The sequence below is a fragment of the Apium graveolens genome, chromosome 11, assembly GCF_009905375.1.
Source record: "Apium graveolens cultivar Ventura chromosome 11, ASM990537v1, whole genome shotgun sequence".
NCBI lineage: Eukaryota > Viridiplantae > Streptophyta > Magnoliopsida > Apiales > Apiaceae > Apium > Apium graveolens.
The window spans coordinates 1867825-1884437 of record NC_133657.1 but is presented as its reverse complement, the minus strand read 5'-3'; the positions used below and the strand labels follow the sequence as shown (position 1 = coordinate 1884437).

At 32.2% G+C, this 16613-nt stretch overlaps 2 protein-coding genes across 3 annotated transcripts; one reads left to right on the top strand and one right to left on the bottom strand.

The window, feature by feature from the left end:
• Positions 1–768: 768 nt before the first annotated feature.
• On the bottom strand, positions 769–11538 carry LOC141696858 (glucose-6-phosphate isomerase, cytosolic 1-like). 2 transcript variants are annotated; one of them, XR_012564511.1, is made up of 24 exons: positions 11211–11538; positions 11041–11117; positions 10888–10969; positions 10754–10801; positions 10033–10188; positions 9859–9955; positions 9694–9736; positions 8848–8915; positions 8605–8689; positions 8330–8378; positions 6514–6586; positions 6368–6428; positions 5432–5498; positions 4949–5005; positions 4643–4696; positions 4428–4556; positions 3899–3962; positions 3707–3780; positions 2868–2921; positions 2724–2792; positions 1846–1935; positions 1600–1704; positions 1128–1307; positions 769–992 (listed from the first exon to the last, which is right to left on the bottom strand). XR_012564511.1 is itself a non-coding variant. In XM_074500990.1 (23 exons), the coding sequence occupies exons 1-23, from the start codon at positions 11259–11261 to the stop codon at positions 1257–1259; spliced, it is 1704 nt and encodes a 567-aa protein (XP_074357091.1). In that variant the 5' UTR covers positions 11262–11538; the 3' UTR covers positions 769–1256. The 2 variants fall into 2 exon arrangements, 1 of the variants encoding a protein (XP_074357091.1); XM_074500990.1 differs by having other exon boundaries at positions 769–1307.
• LOC141697570 (protein FAR1-RELATED SEQUENCE 5-like) lies at positions 11456–16318 on the top strand. Its single transcript, XM_074502005.1, has 7 exons — positions 11456–11509; positions 13374–13638; positions 13784–14043; positions 14113–14198; positions 14323–14599; positions 15138–15698; positions 15992–16318. Exons 1-7 carry the CDS (start codon positions 11456–11458, stop codon positions 16316–16318), a joined length of 1830 nt encoding a protein of 609 aa, XP_074358106.1.
• The last annotated feature ends 295 nt before the right edge of the window (positions 16319–16613 follow it).

Sequence of the window (16613 nt, the reverse complement as noted above, 5' to 3'; positions counted from 1 at the left end):
TCACTACAATGAATAAAAATAAGATACAGTTAGATTATATTAAGATGAACGGTGTAGATCATGATCTCCAAGTCTCCAAATATTACAGAATCTCTCCGTAGAACTTGGTTTATATATATATAAATTACTATTTCTATACTCATTCAATCCGGTCTCTAAATTGCAGTCCATTTATATATTACAATCTCATGCTTTTAACTTTTCAGAGCCGTATATTATATCCAATAAATTTACATAACTCCACTTCGATACATCAATTTTTTTCATTCTTATAATCAAATACTCTACAATTCAATGTTATGTTTCATTTTTGGTATATCCTAATAGCTAATAGTTTTTTGTAATAAGTTACTTTATAAAATAAATATATATAAATGGAGCGAATATCCGATCCAAATATCCAATCCGAAATCCGTAATCCGGACGGATTCGAATATGAATCGGCCTATAAAAAATACGGGACAGATCCGATCCGAAATCTGAAAAAATAAATGGATATGAATATGAATTTAGGTCGATCCGATCCATTGACAGGCCTAGTCCCGAGCAAACATTTATTAAAAGACAAAACTGCCTCTGCATACAAAATAACAGGGAAAAAAAGTGCAAGGATAATTTCGTCTTTTCATAATTTTTCTGATCCGAAAATAAAATATCTGCTCAAGAAATAACATTTTCCTTCCCTGAATCTTGATATAATATCACGAGGAATTTGATAAATATGGGAGAGAGCAGAACTACAGAAGAACTTAATAGGCAAACACTGGATATACAAACCGGAAACTGCAGTGGTCTTTATTATTAATTTAAAAGACATCATGTTTAAAAAAACAAAAAACAAAAAGCAAAATTTGCTATTCTATAATCTTAACAAGAAAAAGGCAAGAACAAATAGTCGTCAAGCAAGAAAGGGCGAGTGGGCTACAAACAAGTCTGTATTATGATGTAACACCAATCTTCATATCATTTTCATCACATTCTCTACTTTTAAGCTGCCAACGAAATAAAATACTTAATCACTCCCTAATTCAAAAGTTAAATTTATACATGTACGCAGTAAGGAAAACTGGAAAAACTGCTTATTGTTGTCAAAGAGTAATGACAGTTACCAAGGAGAAAGAACTCACTACTCAGTTTGTAGAATTCTTAGTTATGTATTGATTGTACAGGACTACAAGTGTTGGTGAGTAGCGGATGACGTGACTTTGCCTCTAGCCATCCAACTTTATTGCTGACAGTTAGGACCCCAAGTGTGGTTAAATATTTGGTAGATGAGTAGAAGGATCTGCAGGAACATCTTCACTTGCCTGCAAATATCGCAAGGTCGGTGCATTTTTCGCTCAAGTAGTTAACAAAAACAAACATATACCTCATAGTTGATAAACCTAAGATACTTAAATACAAGAATATTCTGTTATTTTTTGCAATCATATTTTCACATATTTCTGTCAAGTGTCGACTATGGTGCATTGCATAACTGTAAGTTCCCCTCCTACAAGCATAGTTCAAGTTTCTTGTCTAAATTGCATATACATATACATATACATATATATATGTCAGATGGTACAAACAGTTGTAAGAGAACATGTCTTTCCTTACCTCTAGATACTTCGTCAACATTGTTGTGGTACTGAAATTGAAGCCTTCAATTGGCTCTTTCTTACGTGATGCGTGAAGTTGCTTTCTAACTTGAGAAGCCAGTGACTGCAATTTTCATATTCTCTACTCAATAGTAATTTGACAAAGGTAATGCATGGCAAGTAGAAGATTTCGGATTTGAAGAATTAGCTAGTACAATCCAAAATCGATTTTAACTTTTGGGGGATCCTGTTAAGAAATGTGTACCTTCCCCAACTCGACTCCCCACTGGTCAAAAGAATTAATTCCCCAAATGAAGCCTTCTACAACAACTCGGTGTTCATATATTGCCAACAACTGGAACCAAAGGAACAAAAATTAAAAGGTGAACCATGTCGATAAACAAGTTCAACATGCCGACTGCAATACTGATAAGAATATTGATATATATGCAGAAAACCACTTCATTTTGATCTAGTCAACATGAGGATCAAATAATACCAAAAAAGAAATGAGTAAAGAAAACAGGACAGTATTATGCAGTACTGTCTGAATGACCAATGACCTAATCAAGTGGAAGTCAATTAAATTTACAACTCTTTAAAATCTGTGTGCTAGGCTCTTGTAAATATATTGAGTGTAAATCGTCTATCAACAAGTATATATAAAAGTAAACATACACACTTATCCACAATTACATTATTGAAATAGCACTCCTACCTACCTAACAAGTGGACCACAAGTTGAGTACAGATATACAGTGATACACTAGATAAATTTATTTTATTCCATCATCTCAAGTTCCTTGCTTTACTTATTATTTCATAAAGTTGTCTTGTATTTTGTAGGTGCTGAACTTTAAGCATATACCAAGAAGTGTCAACAATTTGCTAGCATAATAAATTGTTATCTGCAAAAATATGTACACGTTGTGAAGTTTATGATGTAGCAAGTATAATATATTGAAGCCTTATACTAAAACAAGGCTTCAGGGTCAAAACAACTCTTTAAGGGTTTAGTGCAATCAAAAACTAACCAGCTAGCCTAATCTTGATACAACACAAGTAACTCCTACATGTGGTAAAACATGTACAGACATCTTCAATTTATAACTAAAGAAAACTAAGGTTTATAAAAGAGCAAACCTGGCCGATATTATATGCACTTAAAGATGGAAGAAGAAGACTGAGAGAAGGGCGATTCCCAGAGAACGTCTGTTAGATATAAGGTAATTGTCAGCCCTACATATGATTGTATTTGGAAGCAGAGGAAGTCAAAGTGATACATACCTTATGACTGATAAGGTGCTGCGCAACATTTTCATTAAGCAATTGCTCTGCAGTCTGAATAAAGGAATATTTTGATCAAGCCTTAGAAGAAGAAAACGTATGGTGATTCAGCAGGTATGTAAACCAAATCCTACAAGCAGGTGCAAGGTGCGCAACTGCGGGCCCCCTACTTCAGAGAAGGGGGAAGACCGTTTCTTCGTCAGACAAGTCTTCATCAATAAAATTTAAGACTCACACAACCTTATGTTTCAACCCTCAGCCTACTGAAAAGGGGAGGTCAGACCACTGGGCCATAGGCCAATACTGCTTAAATATAAATATTATAAATGTGTCTGTAATTATTACTTAAGGGTGAAAGATTATTAGATAAACGTTATTAATGTTGTACTTAAGGACCTAGTATTAAGAGTAGCATAGAACCCTGAAATCCTTGAGAGAGTCTTGCGTACTCGAGGATAATGTTATGCAGACAATAGGTACCGCTTCAATAAAAGCATCTAGTACTGACAGTTGGATCTTAGGTTTGGGTAGCAAATATTCAAACATCTGTATAATTATGCCTCATGCTGCAATATAGTACAGTGCATAATGATTGCATCTAAAAATTAAAACTAATAACAATTTTAGTACCTAAAATTAAATCAGTTTATGTTGACTTCTGACTTTTTATACATTACAACTCGACTTCATAGAGTCAAAATGAGATATTAAGCTGTTCATCCTTCTTTGAGCTGCTTTTTCATTGTATCTTAATTTTAAATTCACTGTTTAACTTCCCTATACAACTAATTTACATCAAAATAAAAGATATTGAACTTCAACAGTGGAGATAAATGTACCTTCCCATAAGCAAGGGCATCTGGTTGTGCAAAAAAGTTAGACATGAGCTCATCATGATTGTTAACCACTTCTCCTGCAATTTAGACAACAAAGTGTGAAAAAAACACTCTCGCCACCGAGGAAAGTTGTGAAAAGGAAAAACAGGTAAAATTGAGAAAGGGGGTTATAAAAAGGTGTAAAACAACAAGTACCTTTAAGGTAGACAGGTTGCTGACTCTTCACCACTCCAATAAAGTCGCATGGTATGATACGTCCCTAGAAAATTCAAGAACGTTAGACCGATGCATGTTTCAAAATATATTTAAGAAAAATGTAGAGCAGAGTAAATCTAATGGAACAATCACCAGAACCCAAAACATAACCTTACATTTCTAATTAAAACATTTTGTATGAGATTCTTTAACACTATTACAGCAAGTAATGATACACTTCTAGGTTTCATCTCTTCTAGAAAGGTCTAGTGCCGAGCCTCAAAGAGATCCAGATTGCGGAAAATCAATCATATAATAATGGTATAGAGGACACAAAAATTGAGCCACCAGTATTTACAAGTAAAACGGTCAAGTATCTACAGAGCTTATTTGTCTGCACAATCTCATTTAATAACAGTAGAGAGGAAGCAGACAATGAGTCGGTGGTATTTACAGGTAACACAATCAAGTAACCCAACTATATACCATATAGCTTATAAGGTCAAAGAAATTACTATACACATATTACCTGGTGAATTAATTGGTAAAAGCTGTGCTGCCCGTTTGTTCCAGGTTCGCCGAAATCAATTTCACCAGCCTCAAAAGGAAGGGGAACACCTTCAATAGAAACCCCTTTACCATTGCTCTCCATGCTGACCTAAATTGGTAATAAAATGGATAGGGTATAAGAACATCATAGCGCCTTCGCAAACAGTTTACCAAAGAAAGGCGTTATAGCCTCACCTGCTGAATATGCGGAGCAAATTTTTCCAGGGCTTGAGAGTAAGGTAAAATGGCCTAAAAAAATTAAGGAACCAAAATTAGTGACAAACAATCTTCAAATTCTTTTTGTAGTAAAAAATATAACTGACTTTTAGAAGAGACTCCAATCGTGAATCTGTCCACACAAACAATGACACTCAAGTGCCACCATTTTCTTTTACAAATATATAACTACGAAGTGAGATTATATATAGAGCAAAATTAGGAAGAAAAAACAGAAAGTGTCGACTCAGACAGATAAATCAGATAACTCATAACTGCACTTACTCTTGCAGGATACCCCAGGAATGAAACATTCCATACACTCAACAGGCCCAAAAGCACCTGAAACAATCATAAAATGCCATTCATTAGTAATTAAAAAGAAAAAAAGGAACAATCTTAAAAACTGAAGATGTACTCCATTCCAAAATCAAAATAAATTGTGATTTGTTACAACTGATTAGCAAGCATTTAAAAATTAGGTTTTGGTTCTTAAGAATGTGTATTAATGTTAATGTCAAATATAAAACTAAGAGGAAACCGACAAGGAGAGAAGTTCTCTCCTTCCAAATTAAATTGAAGTGGTTTTGTATTTTTGAGGTGAGAAGGTATAGTGAGGATCAATTATGAAGCTATGTTGTAAATCTGTGTATCCTTCAATACAAAGTTTACCTTGTAAGATGCATTGGAGAAAGGATTATCTATACGTAATTTATAGCATTTAAGTTTTGTGTATAAATTGAATGTCAAGTCAATGAGAGCACGTACAGGTATGTTTCTTTCAAAAGGCGTTGAACGGAAGTGTTGATCAATGCTTGAAGCTCCCTTTAGGAACCTGGAAAAAATATCAACAGGCATCAGCCAGAAGCTCACTAATATAACAATAATAAATAAAATAAAAACTGGAACATCATCCACGAAGTCCGGTCAGAATCACTACTTTAACAAATATAAAAAGCTTCAGACACTTCAAAATAGATTAACAGATAAGAATGAGAGCACTAATTTGCATTTTAAAACTTAGATACCTACTTCTACAGATTAGATCTATTTTGGATACCCAAATCTGGTCATATTTCCATATAGCGAAGTCATGTTTTTGCCGTTAACTCTTAGTATTCTCTTCTTTTTTTTAATCGCACAAAATGACAATTCTTATTACATGTACTTGTCTAAATGAATCACAATATGGTAATCATGAAATGTATTGGACAAAATTTATGAAATGTAACAAATTGTAAATTAGCTGTCCTACATTATCAAACAAATATTAATATAAAGAAATCTAAATAAAAAGAAAATATTATTCAATGAGACATACAAGGTACAATACATAAAGAAGGCAGAGATAGTTTGAGAAAAATGTAAATTTTCTAGTCATGCATCGCGGTCTATCTATATCCACTGAAATGCATCAAAGCAGAGGATTTTGTACAAAATGAAAAAAAATGTAGAAATCCCACAGAACAGGCTACTCAGTAAAATGGAAAGATAAGAGTTTCCACAGATGATGTGCATATGAAATAGCAGGAAGTCAGGTTTGTCGACATTCTTCTTAGAAACAGAAGATATGCAAATTTTTATTTAAAGAACAATAACTACGAAATAATACTCCTATATTGGTTGTTAAAACTTCTACATAGAAACCCACAATAAAATAAATAATTACTATCCTCAATGATGAAAGTTCCCGGGTTACCATACTTTTCAACCACAGGAAAACCATATTGAAGCGATAATGGCAGTACACCAACAGCACTGCAAACTGAAAATAGCATTTCAAAAGAACTGAACAAACAGCGGAGTAACAATTTTCTGTTTGAGCAAACTGGACAACTGGTTATACTTACCACTGTATCGACCACCGACCCAGTCCCAGAATGCAAAAGCATTTTCTGGATCAATGCCAAACTTTTTCACGAGCTGAATTAAGGCATTAAATATGTCACCATGAATTCCAAATTAACAAATTAAAGCCTCGGACATAATATGCACTGATGCACGTGTAGTATTTTTATTTTTCCCATATACCAAATCCCTTAGGAAGTATATTGATAAAAAAACATAAGTAAAGGTGAAACTGTCTATAATATATAGGACCAGAAAATCAAGTTATCAAAACAATGTAAGGATAATATAAAGAAGCATTTAAACCAAAGCGATTGTTTAGTGATGGGTTATATATTTAAAACTGCAATGTAGTATTGTCATCTTTCAGTGAAGTGCTAATCTGAAAGGTATCGACTACTAAAAGTCCCATGCAAAATTCTTCCCCTTTTGGATCACTTGATTTAATATAAAATAATGGTTTTGTTATTTGTAGTTTATGAGATTTTAAATTGATTTTTGATTATTTAATTATATAATTAATAACAGAATATATTTAATAGTTAACAAAATTTATTTTTAAAATAAAACTTAAAATAATGAGAAAACATAATTTCATTAAAATTTAAAAAATAAAAAATAAAGAGACACATATTGCACTTGAAGATGCATTAATTGAGTATTTGTGGGAAAAATATATTAATTCGGAAAATTAGTGTGTAACAATGATATTTTGTATGTTAATTATAGCAATAAATGTGTTTTTCGTGAATTAAGTGCACAATTTTAATATTTTTGTGTATTAATTTATTTTGATTTAATTAATTTATGAAATGTTATATAAATTGTTAATAATGATTAAATGATAAATTTAAGATAAAATTGCTTAATATGATATTTATATATTATTATATGTAAAAAGTAATTTGGATCAAATATTTAGATCACAGAGTTGATCAGAAATTTGGATCAGTATTTGGATAAGTTGGTGATCCAAATTTGGACTTTTGGATCACAACTGTTGGAGATGGCCTAAGCCAGTAATGGTTATAAGTAATTGCGTGCACAAGATACTGAATATATGGATACAAGCAGAGTTCAACTGAAATAATTTTTGCAGCTGCAGCATTCACAGAAACATGAGATTAAATGTGAAATAGATAAGCATGCCGGAAAGACTAATGTGATCATAACAAGTACTTCATAGTCTGCGTCTGTGTTACCTCATGAAGAGAGATGAAAGGTAAAGAACAATATAAATGATGGGTAATCATCCTCAAAGATGACAGCGTTCTGCTAAGACTTAATATTAACAGTCTACTTAATTTAAATAACTAAGCATGCTACACTTAATAACACACTCGTCCAAGTCATATTAATACAGATTTTAGCTTAAATAGTGTCAGAACTAAATGAAATTTTACATTTGCTAGCTAGGGTGTCTAGATCAGCTATACACACTGGACTTGGCATTTCTATTTAAAAGGCATCCTCTTCTTTGCAACATATACTATTTACCGTAATCCGTATACATCAGCACTACATCCATTACAATATAATAAGGCAACCAGCACGCTGTGCACTTTGTCAGCGACGGGACGCAATGTCGTCGCCTTAAATATGTCATGGCGACACCATAAAAACAATGTGTCTAAGCATGCAACTTAGTTATTGTTTCGTACTTCCTTTAGGAGTTCTCTCAAAAGAAGTAAAAATGCTTAAATAAAGGCATAAAACCAAATATATACTCTAGAAAATCTGCATGCAGAACATAAGAATAGTCTCTTAATGCATGATATACAATCAACTTTTGGAATAAAGATAAGAAAGTGATCATACTGTGAGATTAGTACTGACAGCAACCATATGCTTTGCAACAGCCTCAGGCCTGGTAAGAATATAGTCAATTGTCAGGAGAGAGAAAGATCTTAAATTATGAGAACGCAATTGCTGCTCAGATATTTATATACATATATAAAGCATATGTTTTTAAGACTTTATAGAAATATCACAAGACTATTTGCAAGTATTGAGCACACACAAATAGTTATGGAAATCAGTCTCTGCCTACTTCCAAAATAAAAAAGATAAGATCAGCACTTCATTTAACTAACCCCAAAGAAGAAGAGATCCATTCTCTCAGTATCCGAGCATTCAACATGGTTTCAGCAGTTGTAAAAGTCTTTGAGACCACAACAACTGCAGTTGAAACAAGTGTAAGACAAATTACTAAATATATATAACCAAGTGACCGCAAATGGAATAACTTGCTTATCCAGATATTTAGATAATACATGACACCATTATGATAGTATGATTAGAAAGACATTTACATGTATAAGAAGAATAAATGTTACCTAAGGTGGTTTCAGGGATCAAGCCTGTGATATTTCTAGCAACATCTATAGGATCAACATTCGCTAGACTGAAATCGGAAAAACATAAGTTACTCTTACACCATTGGCATCAAATTTATATGATGAAGAGCTAATATGAAGTGCAATAGTATATCCAACCGCAAGACCAGAATTATTGTGGTAAAACTGCCATTCCTCATCTTATCACAAAAACATATTCCACCAAGGAAAAACATAAAGATTTAGTAAGTTAACACAACTCCTGTTCTTTCATGTATAAAATTCTAGATTTGGGTAATGCAGAGTCTAGAGAAATATATTTAAGGTTGACATAATATTAATATATTTACTTAAAATTAAAAAAAAAATACAAAATACAAAACCTTCATATTTCACACCAAAATCAAACTAACTCGAGGTATTCAGAGTAAGACTTGCCTTTTTTTACTATAGGCTCTTCTCATAAATACTTATTTTGAAATCATTTTTTTAAAAATAATGATTTTCAAAATTAAATCTTTTAGAACGAGCAGTTTAATGCCTAATCGCAAAAATACACTTTTTCAGCTCAAAAACAAGAAGGAAACTGCAAGCTACGGCTACCACAAGTTGATACAGGTTTCAAATTATGTAGGTAATAGTCACACATAGGTGGCAGATATTTCTCCAAACATTTTTGGGAAGGTAGGAAAGAAAATTGCAAAATAAGTTTATGGCATGTGAAGAATTAAGAAGCCATATTGACATACTTTAAACTAAATCAGAAATATTGACAGCGCATTTCAGTTAAAATTATACAAAATAGTTTCAATGTTGAAATACATATACACACACATACACACTTACAAACGTAGTTTTCTCCCTGTTGCAGATTTAATACCTTCGGGATCTGCAAATGGTCAAATATCAATGTTAAGTACTACATCATGGATTGCGCTATGTAGGTTATGAGCTAGTAGTGAAAATTATTCATTAACATCAAATAAATGTATATTGAGCCCTAAAACCCACCTGTTTGAAGAGCAGTATGCACAAAAAGAGGACCTAGAAAGCTTCCGCCAATACCAACTGCAATGACATCCGTCAGTGTTTTTCCTGTTGCTCCAACCTACCAAAATTTTCCTATTAGGAACCAATAATTTGTGAATATAACTAAATAAGATCGTGTACAATTTAGATACCTACCCAAGCACCAGTACGGATCCTCTCAGAAAAATCCCGAATTTTGTCCAAAACTTGCCACACCTCAGGGACTACATTAGTGCCATCATTTTGAATAACTGCATCCCTTGGAGCGCGAAGAGCAGCATGAAGAACAGGTCTATTCTCTGTGCTATTAATCTGCGAAATATTACCAAATTAAATTTCTATGAAACAGAGGTTCCATGATGTATTAGGACTGCAAACAATCACTAATATGTCCAAGCTTTATTGGCCAATTGATAGGTGAATTGCACATATACATACACTAAAAAGGCATCTTTCACGAAATTAGTATTCTTACCTAGATTAAATGCAATGCACCAGACCTAGGCAATTACTCCCTCTATTTTTTTTTATTTGTCGCTTTGACTTTTGCACACATTTCAATGTTTTTTGACTGGCTAGTTAAAATTATCATTTATAAAAAATTTCTTTTTGTAAATAAAAGTAGACAACTTATATTTTAATTCACAAAAAGAAAATTTTTAAAATCATATTTCTAACTAACCGGTCAAACCACATTGAAATACGTGCAAAAGTCAAAGTGACAAATAAAAAAAACAGAGGGAGTATAATAATCTAAAATACTATATGCCATTCCAAGGCCCGATGACTTATCACCGTCTCACTAATCAAGCTGAACCTAATTAAGCATACTAATCAAGTTTTAAAATGAATTGAAAAAACGTAAAAGGAAGCGTACTCGCTCTCCATTAAACATACTGGTGATCTTTTCCTTGAGGCGAGCGGCCTGCATTTCGACACAACAACACCATTACAATATACACAATCGCAACATCCTAATTGCTCCGAAACAAAATTTACATAAACACACACCTCTGCCAACTTGAGGAGTTTGTCTATAGTGTCAGCAGTGGCACACTGCCTCGAGTAATCCACAAACAGATTATCGAATTCGCTACAATTTCGACATTATTCAATTAACATCATCAAATCGTACAAAAATTAAATTAATAAAAAAAAACATACAGCATCATTGACTTGCAGCGTTCAGTATCGGACATCAAATTACGTAAATGTGTATTTTTAATATCATCCAGATGAGCCTGTGAATCAAAAATAAACACGTTTCAGATTTAATATTCAATCAAATAAAATCATTATATACATACAATACATGTATAGTTTAGTGATTTTACCTTTAAATCTTTCCAAGGCTGTGTTTCGCATATTAAAGTTGACGAGGCCATTTGCAATTGTTTTACAAATCGAACAGAGAGAGAGAGAGAGAGAGAGAGAGAGGGAGAGAGAGGGAGAGAGAGGGACGGTGGCTCTGGATTGAGAAACTGTGATGGTGAAGTGATGCGAGAAGAGGTAGACAAAATAATTAGAATATTAAAGCATCGACTAATACGGGTAATTAAAAATTGAAAGGTGTGAAACGATGTCGTTTGCGGATAGGTGTTTTGACGAAAGTTGGCGAGGTGGCGGTGGAAAGGTGGGGCTTTAAAACCACGGGCCGAACACAGATTGTATATGACTGACCCAACTACTTCTTTAAAAAGGTTCTGATGTGAGGTGAATTGACTTTAATTTAGGAATATGCGAATTTTATAAACGTATAAATTACCCATTTAAATAAATAAATGAGTTGAACAGTTATATTTTATCATTTATTGATTTACGTTTCGCAACAACTTTCTAAAATAATATTTTGTATATATATATATATTATATATTTATACTATTATATTAAAGATGAAACATTGAAAATTTGTTTGTTATCATCTATCTATTATTATTTTAAATACGAAATATTAAAAATTTGATTGTTGGTCCTCTGATCACTCAATTCAGAGCTATCAGATCAAATTGATGAGCATCGTCTGGTATAGGTTCGAATCCTAACAGTAACATATTAAAAAGGGTTAAATGGATATTTACTAAAGTGAAGGGCAACTTTCAAGTAGGTACTTAAACTCAAAAAACTTGCATTTGGGTAACTAAACCTCTTTTTAATATTAATTGAGTACTTGAAATATAAAATAACTTTCACAGTCCTTAAGTTGCTTTGACTTTTAACGGAATCCAATAAACTTAACGGATTAGTTGCCATAACAGATAGAATAAGTACCTACTTGCAAGTTGAGCTCCTCTTTAGTGGCCAAAATAGCTATTTCACAATCTTTTTCAATGAATACTCAAACACTTCATCTCTATTCATTAAACAACTTCATCCATTCAACGAATCCATCCATCAAACGACGATACTATCCCAAACAATTTGCAACCAAACAAGAAACGAACAAAGAAGAATCGGTCAGATAAACTGTAGGGTTAATATACCCAAACCCTACATTCGCATTTAACTCCTGCTTGAATACATCATTATAGATATGACCTATATGATTATGAATTTGACGAACTCATACTCTTAGTTTCTCTCTCTTTTCTCTCTCTCTCTCTCTCTCTCTCTCTATATATATATATATATATATATATATGTAATCAAAGGTGGAATGAGAATCAAACATATAGACAAATGCTCAAATACAAACTAAAATTAAAATAAAAACTGCAAACCTAATATGCACCATTGATCTGTTAAGAGCCCTCTTTAACCACAGCCGTTTATTTCAATCAAAATAAAAATAATAAAAAAGACATTGATCTCAGCATTAACTCTGACATAACCGTATTTTTCTTCTCTCTCTTCTGCAATTTTCTCTCAGTTTATACTCTGTATCTATCGATTTCTGTAACTCTCGATACCTCTCTCTCTCGTTTGTAAGCTTCTGTAGCTAAGTATGTGTTTTTGAAGATGATTATATCAGATTTGACCAAAATCAGTGATAATCAAGGTATTATCGTTTTATGTTAGTCTCTTTATTGAATTGTTAAATTTGTGATCTAATCATGTTGTTTTTTAGATTTTTTCCATTATTTTTTCATTACATATCGATTAACGAAGTTCTTTGTAATTTTTATAGTTATATTAGTAATTGATGTTAGCTAATCAACTGCGCATACATTGATTTTTTGCTTTTTAGTTTATAATTTGTAATTATATTGTAATTATACTGTAAATCCTAATAAGGTGTTGAATTTATAAAATCTAAGTTGAGCTAGGTGTATATGTTAATTTTATTGATTATGCTCGTTAACTGATTTTTGCTATTGTTATATTAATTCATGAGATTAATCTGTTGAACAAAAACTAATTACTCATATTTTGATCTAAATGTATATGTCAATTCAGTTTTAAAAAGTAATTTTATTAGTCATGATAGGTTTGTACTAATCATGATAATATTTTAATTTTTAGGTTCAAGTTGTGGTGATGGTTCTCGGATTAATTGTAGAGTGTTGTTAGTAGTGTAGGAGGATCAGTAGATAGTGAATGTTCAATTACAGACTACATAGTGTCTCCTGGTGGTAGGAAGTATTATAAACCAAGTTGTGTTGGTGATATCAACGTTCCATTCGAAAATCAAGTTTTTGTTAGTTTAGATAAAGGATACATATTTTACAAAGAATATGTTTATCTTGGTGGTTTCGGTGTTCGCAAGGGAACAGAACAGAAAGATAAAGATGATGTTAAGACTATTCTTCTTAAATATTATGTTTGTAGTTGTGAATGATTTAATAATTTTTATGACGAGAGAAAATCTGTTAAGAGACGACAGACTGTTTCTCAAAGGTGTGGTTGCAAAGTCAAAATTGTCCTGAAGTTTATGGGTGAATAAATATTTTATTCAAACTTTTGTTGAAGTGCATAACCATCCTTTGGCTACTGAATCTGGTCGACAATTTTTTAGGTCTAATAGAGAGATGAATATTAGTTTGAGAAATATTGTTTTTGATGTTGCGAAAGTGAATATTGGTCCTAGCAAAAGTTTTGGCTTCGCGAAGGAACAAGCAGGTGGTTATGCCAATGTAGGTGCTTCCCTACGTGATTTTAGAAATTTTAATCACGATTTGAAATCATTTGTTGGTGAAAGGGATGGAAAAATAATTATTGATAAGTTTAAGGTCATTCAAGAAACATCATAATCTTTTTATTTTGATTACGACGTTGATTCTGGTTGGCATTTGACAAAGCTTTTCTGGGTCGATGCAATCGGTCGACGGAATTTCGAACTATATGGTGATGCAATATTGTTTGATGCGACTTTTGATACAAACAAGTATGAAAATTGTACTTTTAATTTAGTTTCAAAAGAAAATTAAACAACTCATATATATTTAGTGATTTCTATTAGTAATGTTTAATGATTATGTTTGTAACATTTACTAATTTTTATTTCTCAGGTACAATATGATCTTTGCCCCTTTCACTGGTGTGGATAAACACGACAAGTGTGTTACTTTTGTCGCTTGCCTTCTATCACATGAAAGTATTGGTGATTACACTTGGGCTTTTAGTAATCTTAAAAAAGTTATGGGAAGAAATGCAGTTGTCATTGTGACTGATCAGTGTCCTGCTATGAAGGTCGCTATTCGTAATGCATTTTCTGCCGAAAATGGTTTGTTTGCTATTAAGCATCGCCTTTGCATGTGGCACATTATGCAAAAATTTCCTATTAAGGTATAGTATATGAAAATTTAGTTTTTTCTAGTTGCCGATTATAATAATCAATGGTTGATTATACTCTTCTTATATCACAATTTACAAATATTTTACATGTGACTGTCCTGTTAACAAAATTCTAAATAAAGATAGTATTACAATATATTTAATTTCAGACATTATTGCAGAAGATCTCATCTACAATGAACTATGATTTACTTTCAAGTACAGGATAGTACTATAATATATTAATTTCGTTTGTTGACTTGAACTATGATTCAGAAGCATAGGTATAAGTACATTGTTCTTGTTTATATAGTTAAGATTACAAGTACTACCAAAGGCTTAATTTTACATGTATATGGACAAATGAAATTATTTATAATTAGGCAGTAGCTTAAATATGTTGATGTTTGTTAAAAATATTATTATATTTGTTAAAATATGTCTCTGCATTCCTTTTGAAAATAAAATTTGTTTGTCATACTCTATTTGAACTCGTGCTAAATAATAATAGTTATAATCTTATATTCAGTTTTTTGTCTAAATTTTACAGCTAGGTAATCGTTTGTGCAAAGAGACCGATTTTATGGAGAAAATGAAGGCTTATATATGGTCTTCAGTTTTAGAGATTGATGAGTTTGAGATTGGGTGGAAAGAAGTCATAAAGGAGTTTAAATTGGAAGATAATAAGTGGCTTTCGGAGATGTATTGCATCAGATCTTCTTGGATTCCAACGTTTTTTAGAGTCGAGCCTGTGTTTGGTCTAATGAGAACAACTTCAAGATCAGAGAGTGATTTTTTTTTTGGGCAGTTCCATAGGCAAGGAGATACATTGTGTGAATTTAGGTTGCGTTTTCAAAGTGCAATGGAAAGGCAAAGGAACGAAACTGCAAGGCTCGATCATGAGTCAAAAACAAGTATTCCGGAGACTTTATCTAGATGGTTTATTGAAGATGATGCGACAACTTTATTCACTCGTGCAATATTTTATAAAGTTCAAGAAGAAATAATTTGTTCTTGTTTGGACATGCAAATAAAGCGAATGAGTGAGGAAATTGAAGGGGTTACGCATATGGAAATCAGGGATGTCAAAGTTAAAGATAAACTATTCAAGGTGATATTTTTAATGCATATTATTGATTATTTAAGTTAATGTATGCGATTGCTTTTATAAATTTATAGTATTTTTTAATTGGGAAATTAAAATTAGTTCTTAATATTTGGATCAGGAAACCAAGGATAACTAATTTACTTGTAATAATTATTTCATTATTCTAGTATAAGCGTACAAGCATATTACAGCTCCTTAGAAGTTTTATTACTGATTCCTTTAATTAATTTTTTTATTGCAGTTTTCAAATATTCTAGTATCTTAGTTAATTTATTTTTATATGTATTTTAGTGCAGGTGTCTGTTAGTAGAGATCATGTTGTGTGTTCTTGCAAAAAATTTGTAATGTGTGGAATAGTTTGTAGACATGTATTTTGTGGTTTGAAGCAAATTGGAGTCACAAAATATCCCTTGAGGCTTGCTCTTAATTGTTGGATGAAAGTTGATATTTCTGGGACTCTGTCTAATTCTGTTTTAGTAGAAAATGATTATACCAAGATGGAACAGGCGTCTTTGAAATTGACTCATATTTGGTATGATTTTCGTCAAGCTGTTGATAAGGCTGGAATGGTTTTTGAAAAGCTCGATTATGTGCACCAGACTATAAAGCAGTTGAATAGTTAGTTGGATGATCAAGGCGGTTGCGATGTTGAATTTACTAAGAGAGATCACATGGTTGCTATGGTTGGAGAACAATCTACGGAAGAAATTAGTGTTCTCATACCAAATGTCTGCAAGAACAAAGGCAACTATTTTAAGAGACTAATTAGCTCAAAAGAGAAAATTGTGATGAAAGCCAAAAAAACGAAGTCGGAAATGTACTTTATGTAAGGCAAATACTCATGATGCAAGGAGATGTCCTAAGAGGAAGAACAGAGTTGCAGAATAAATTGATTCAAATGTTTTGGAATGAATTTGT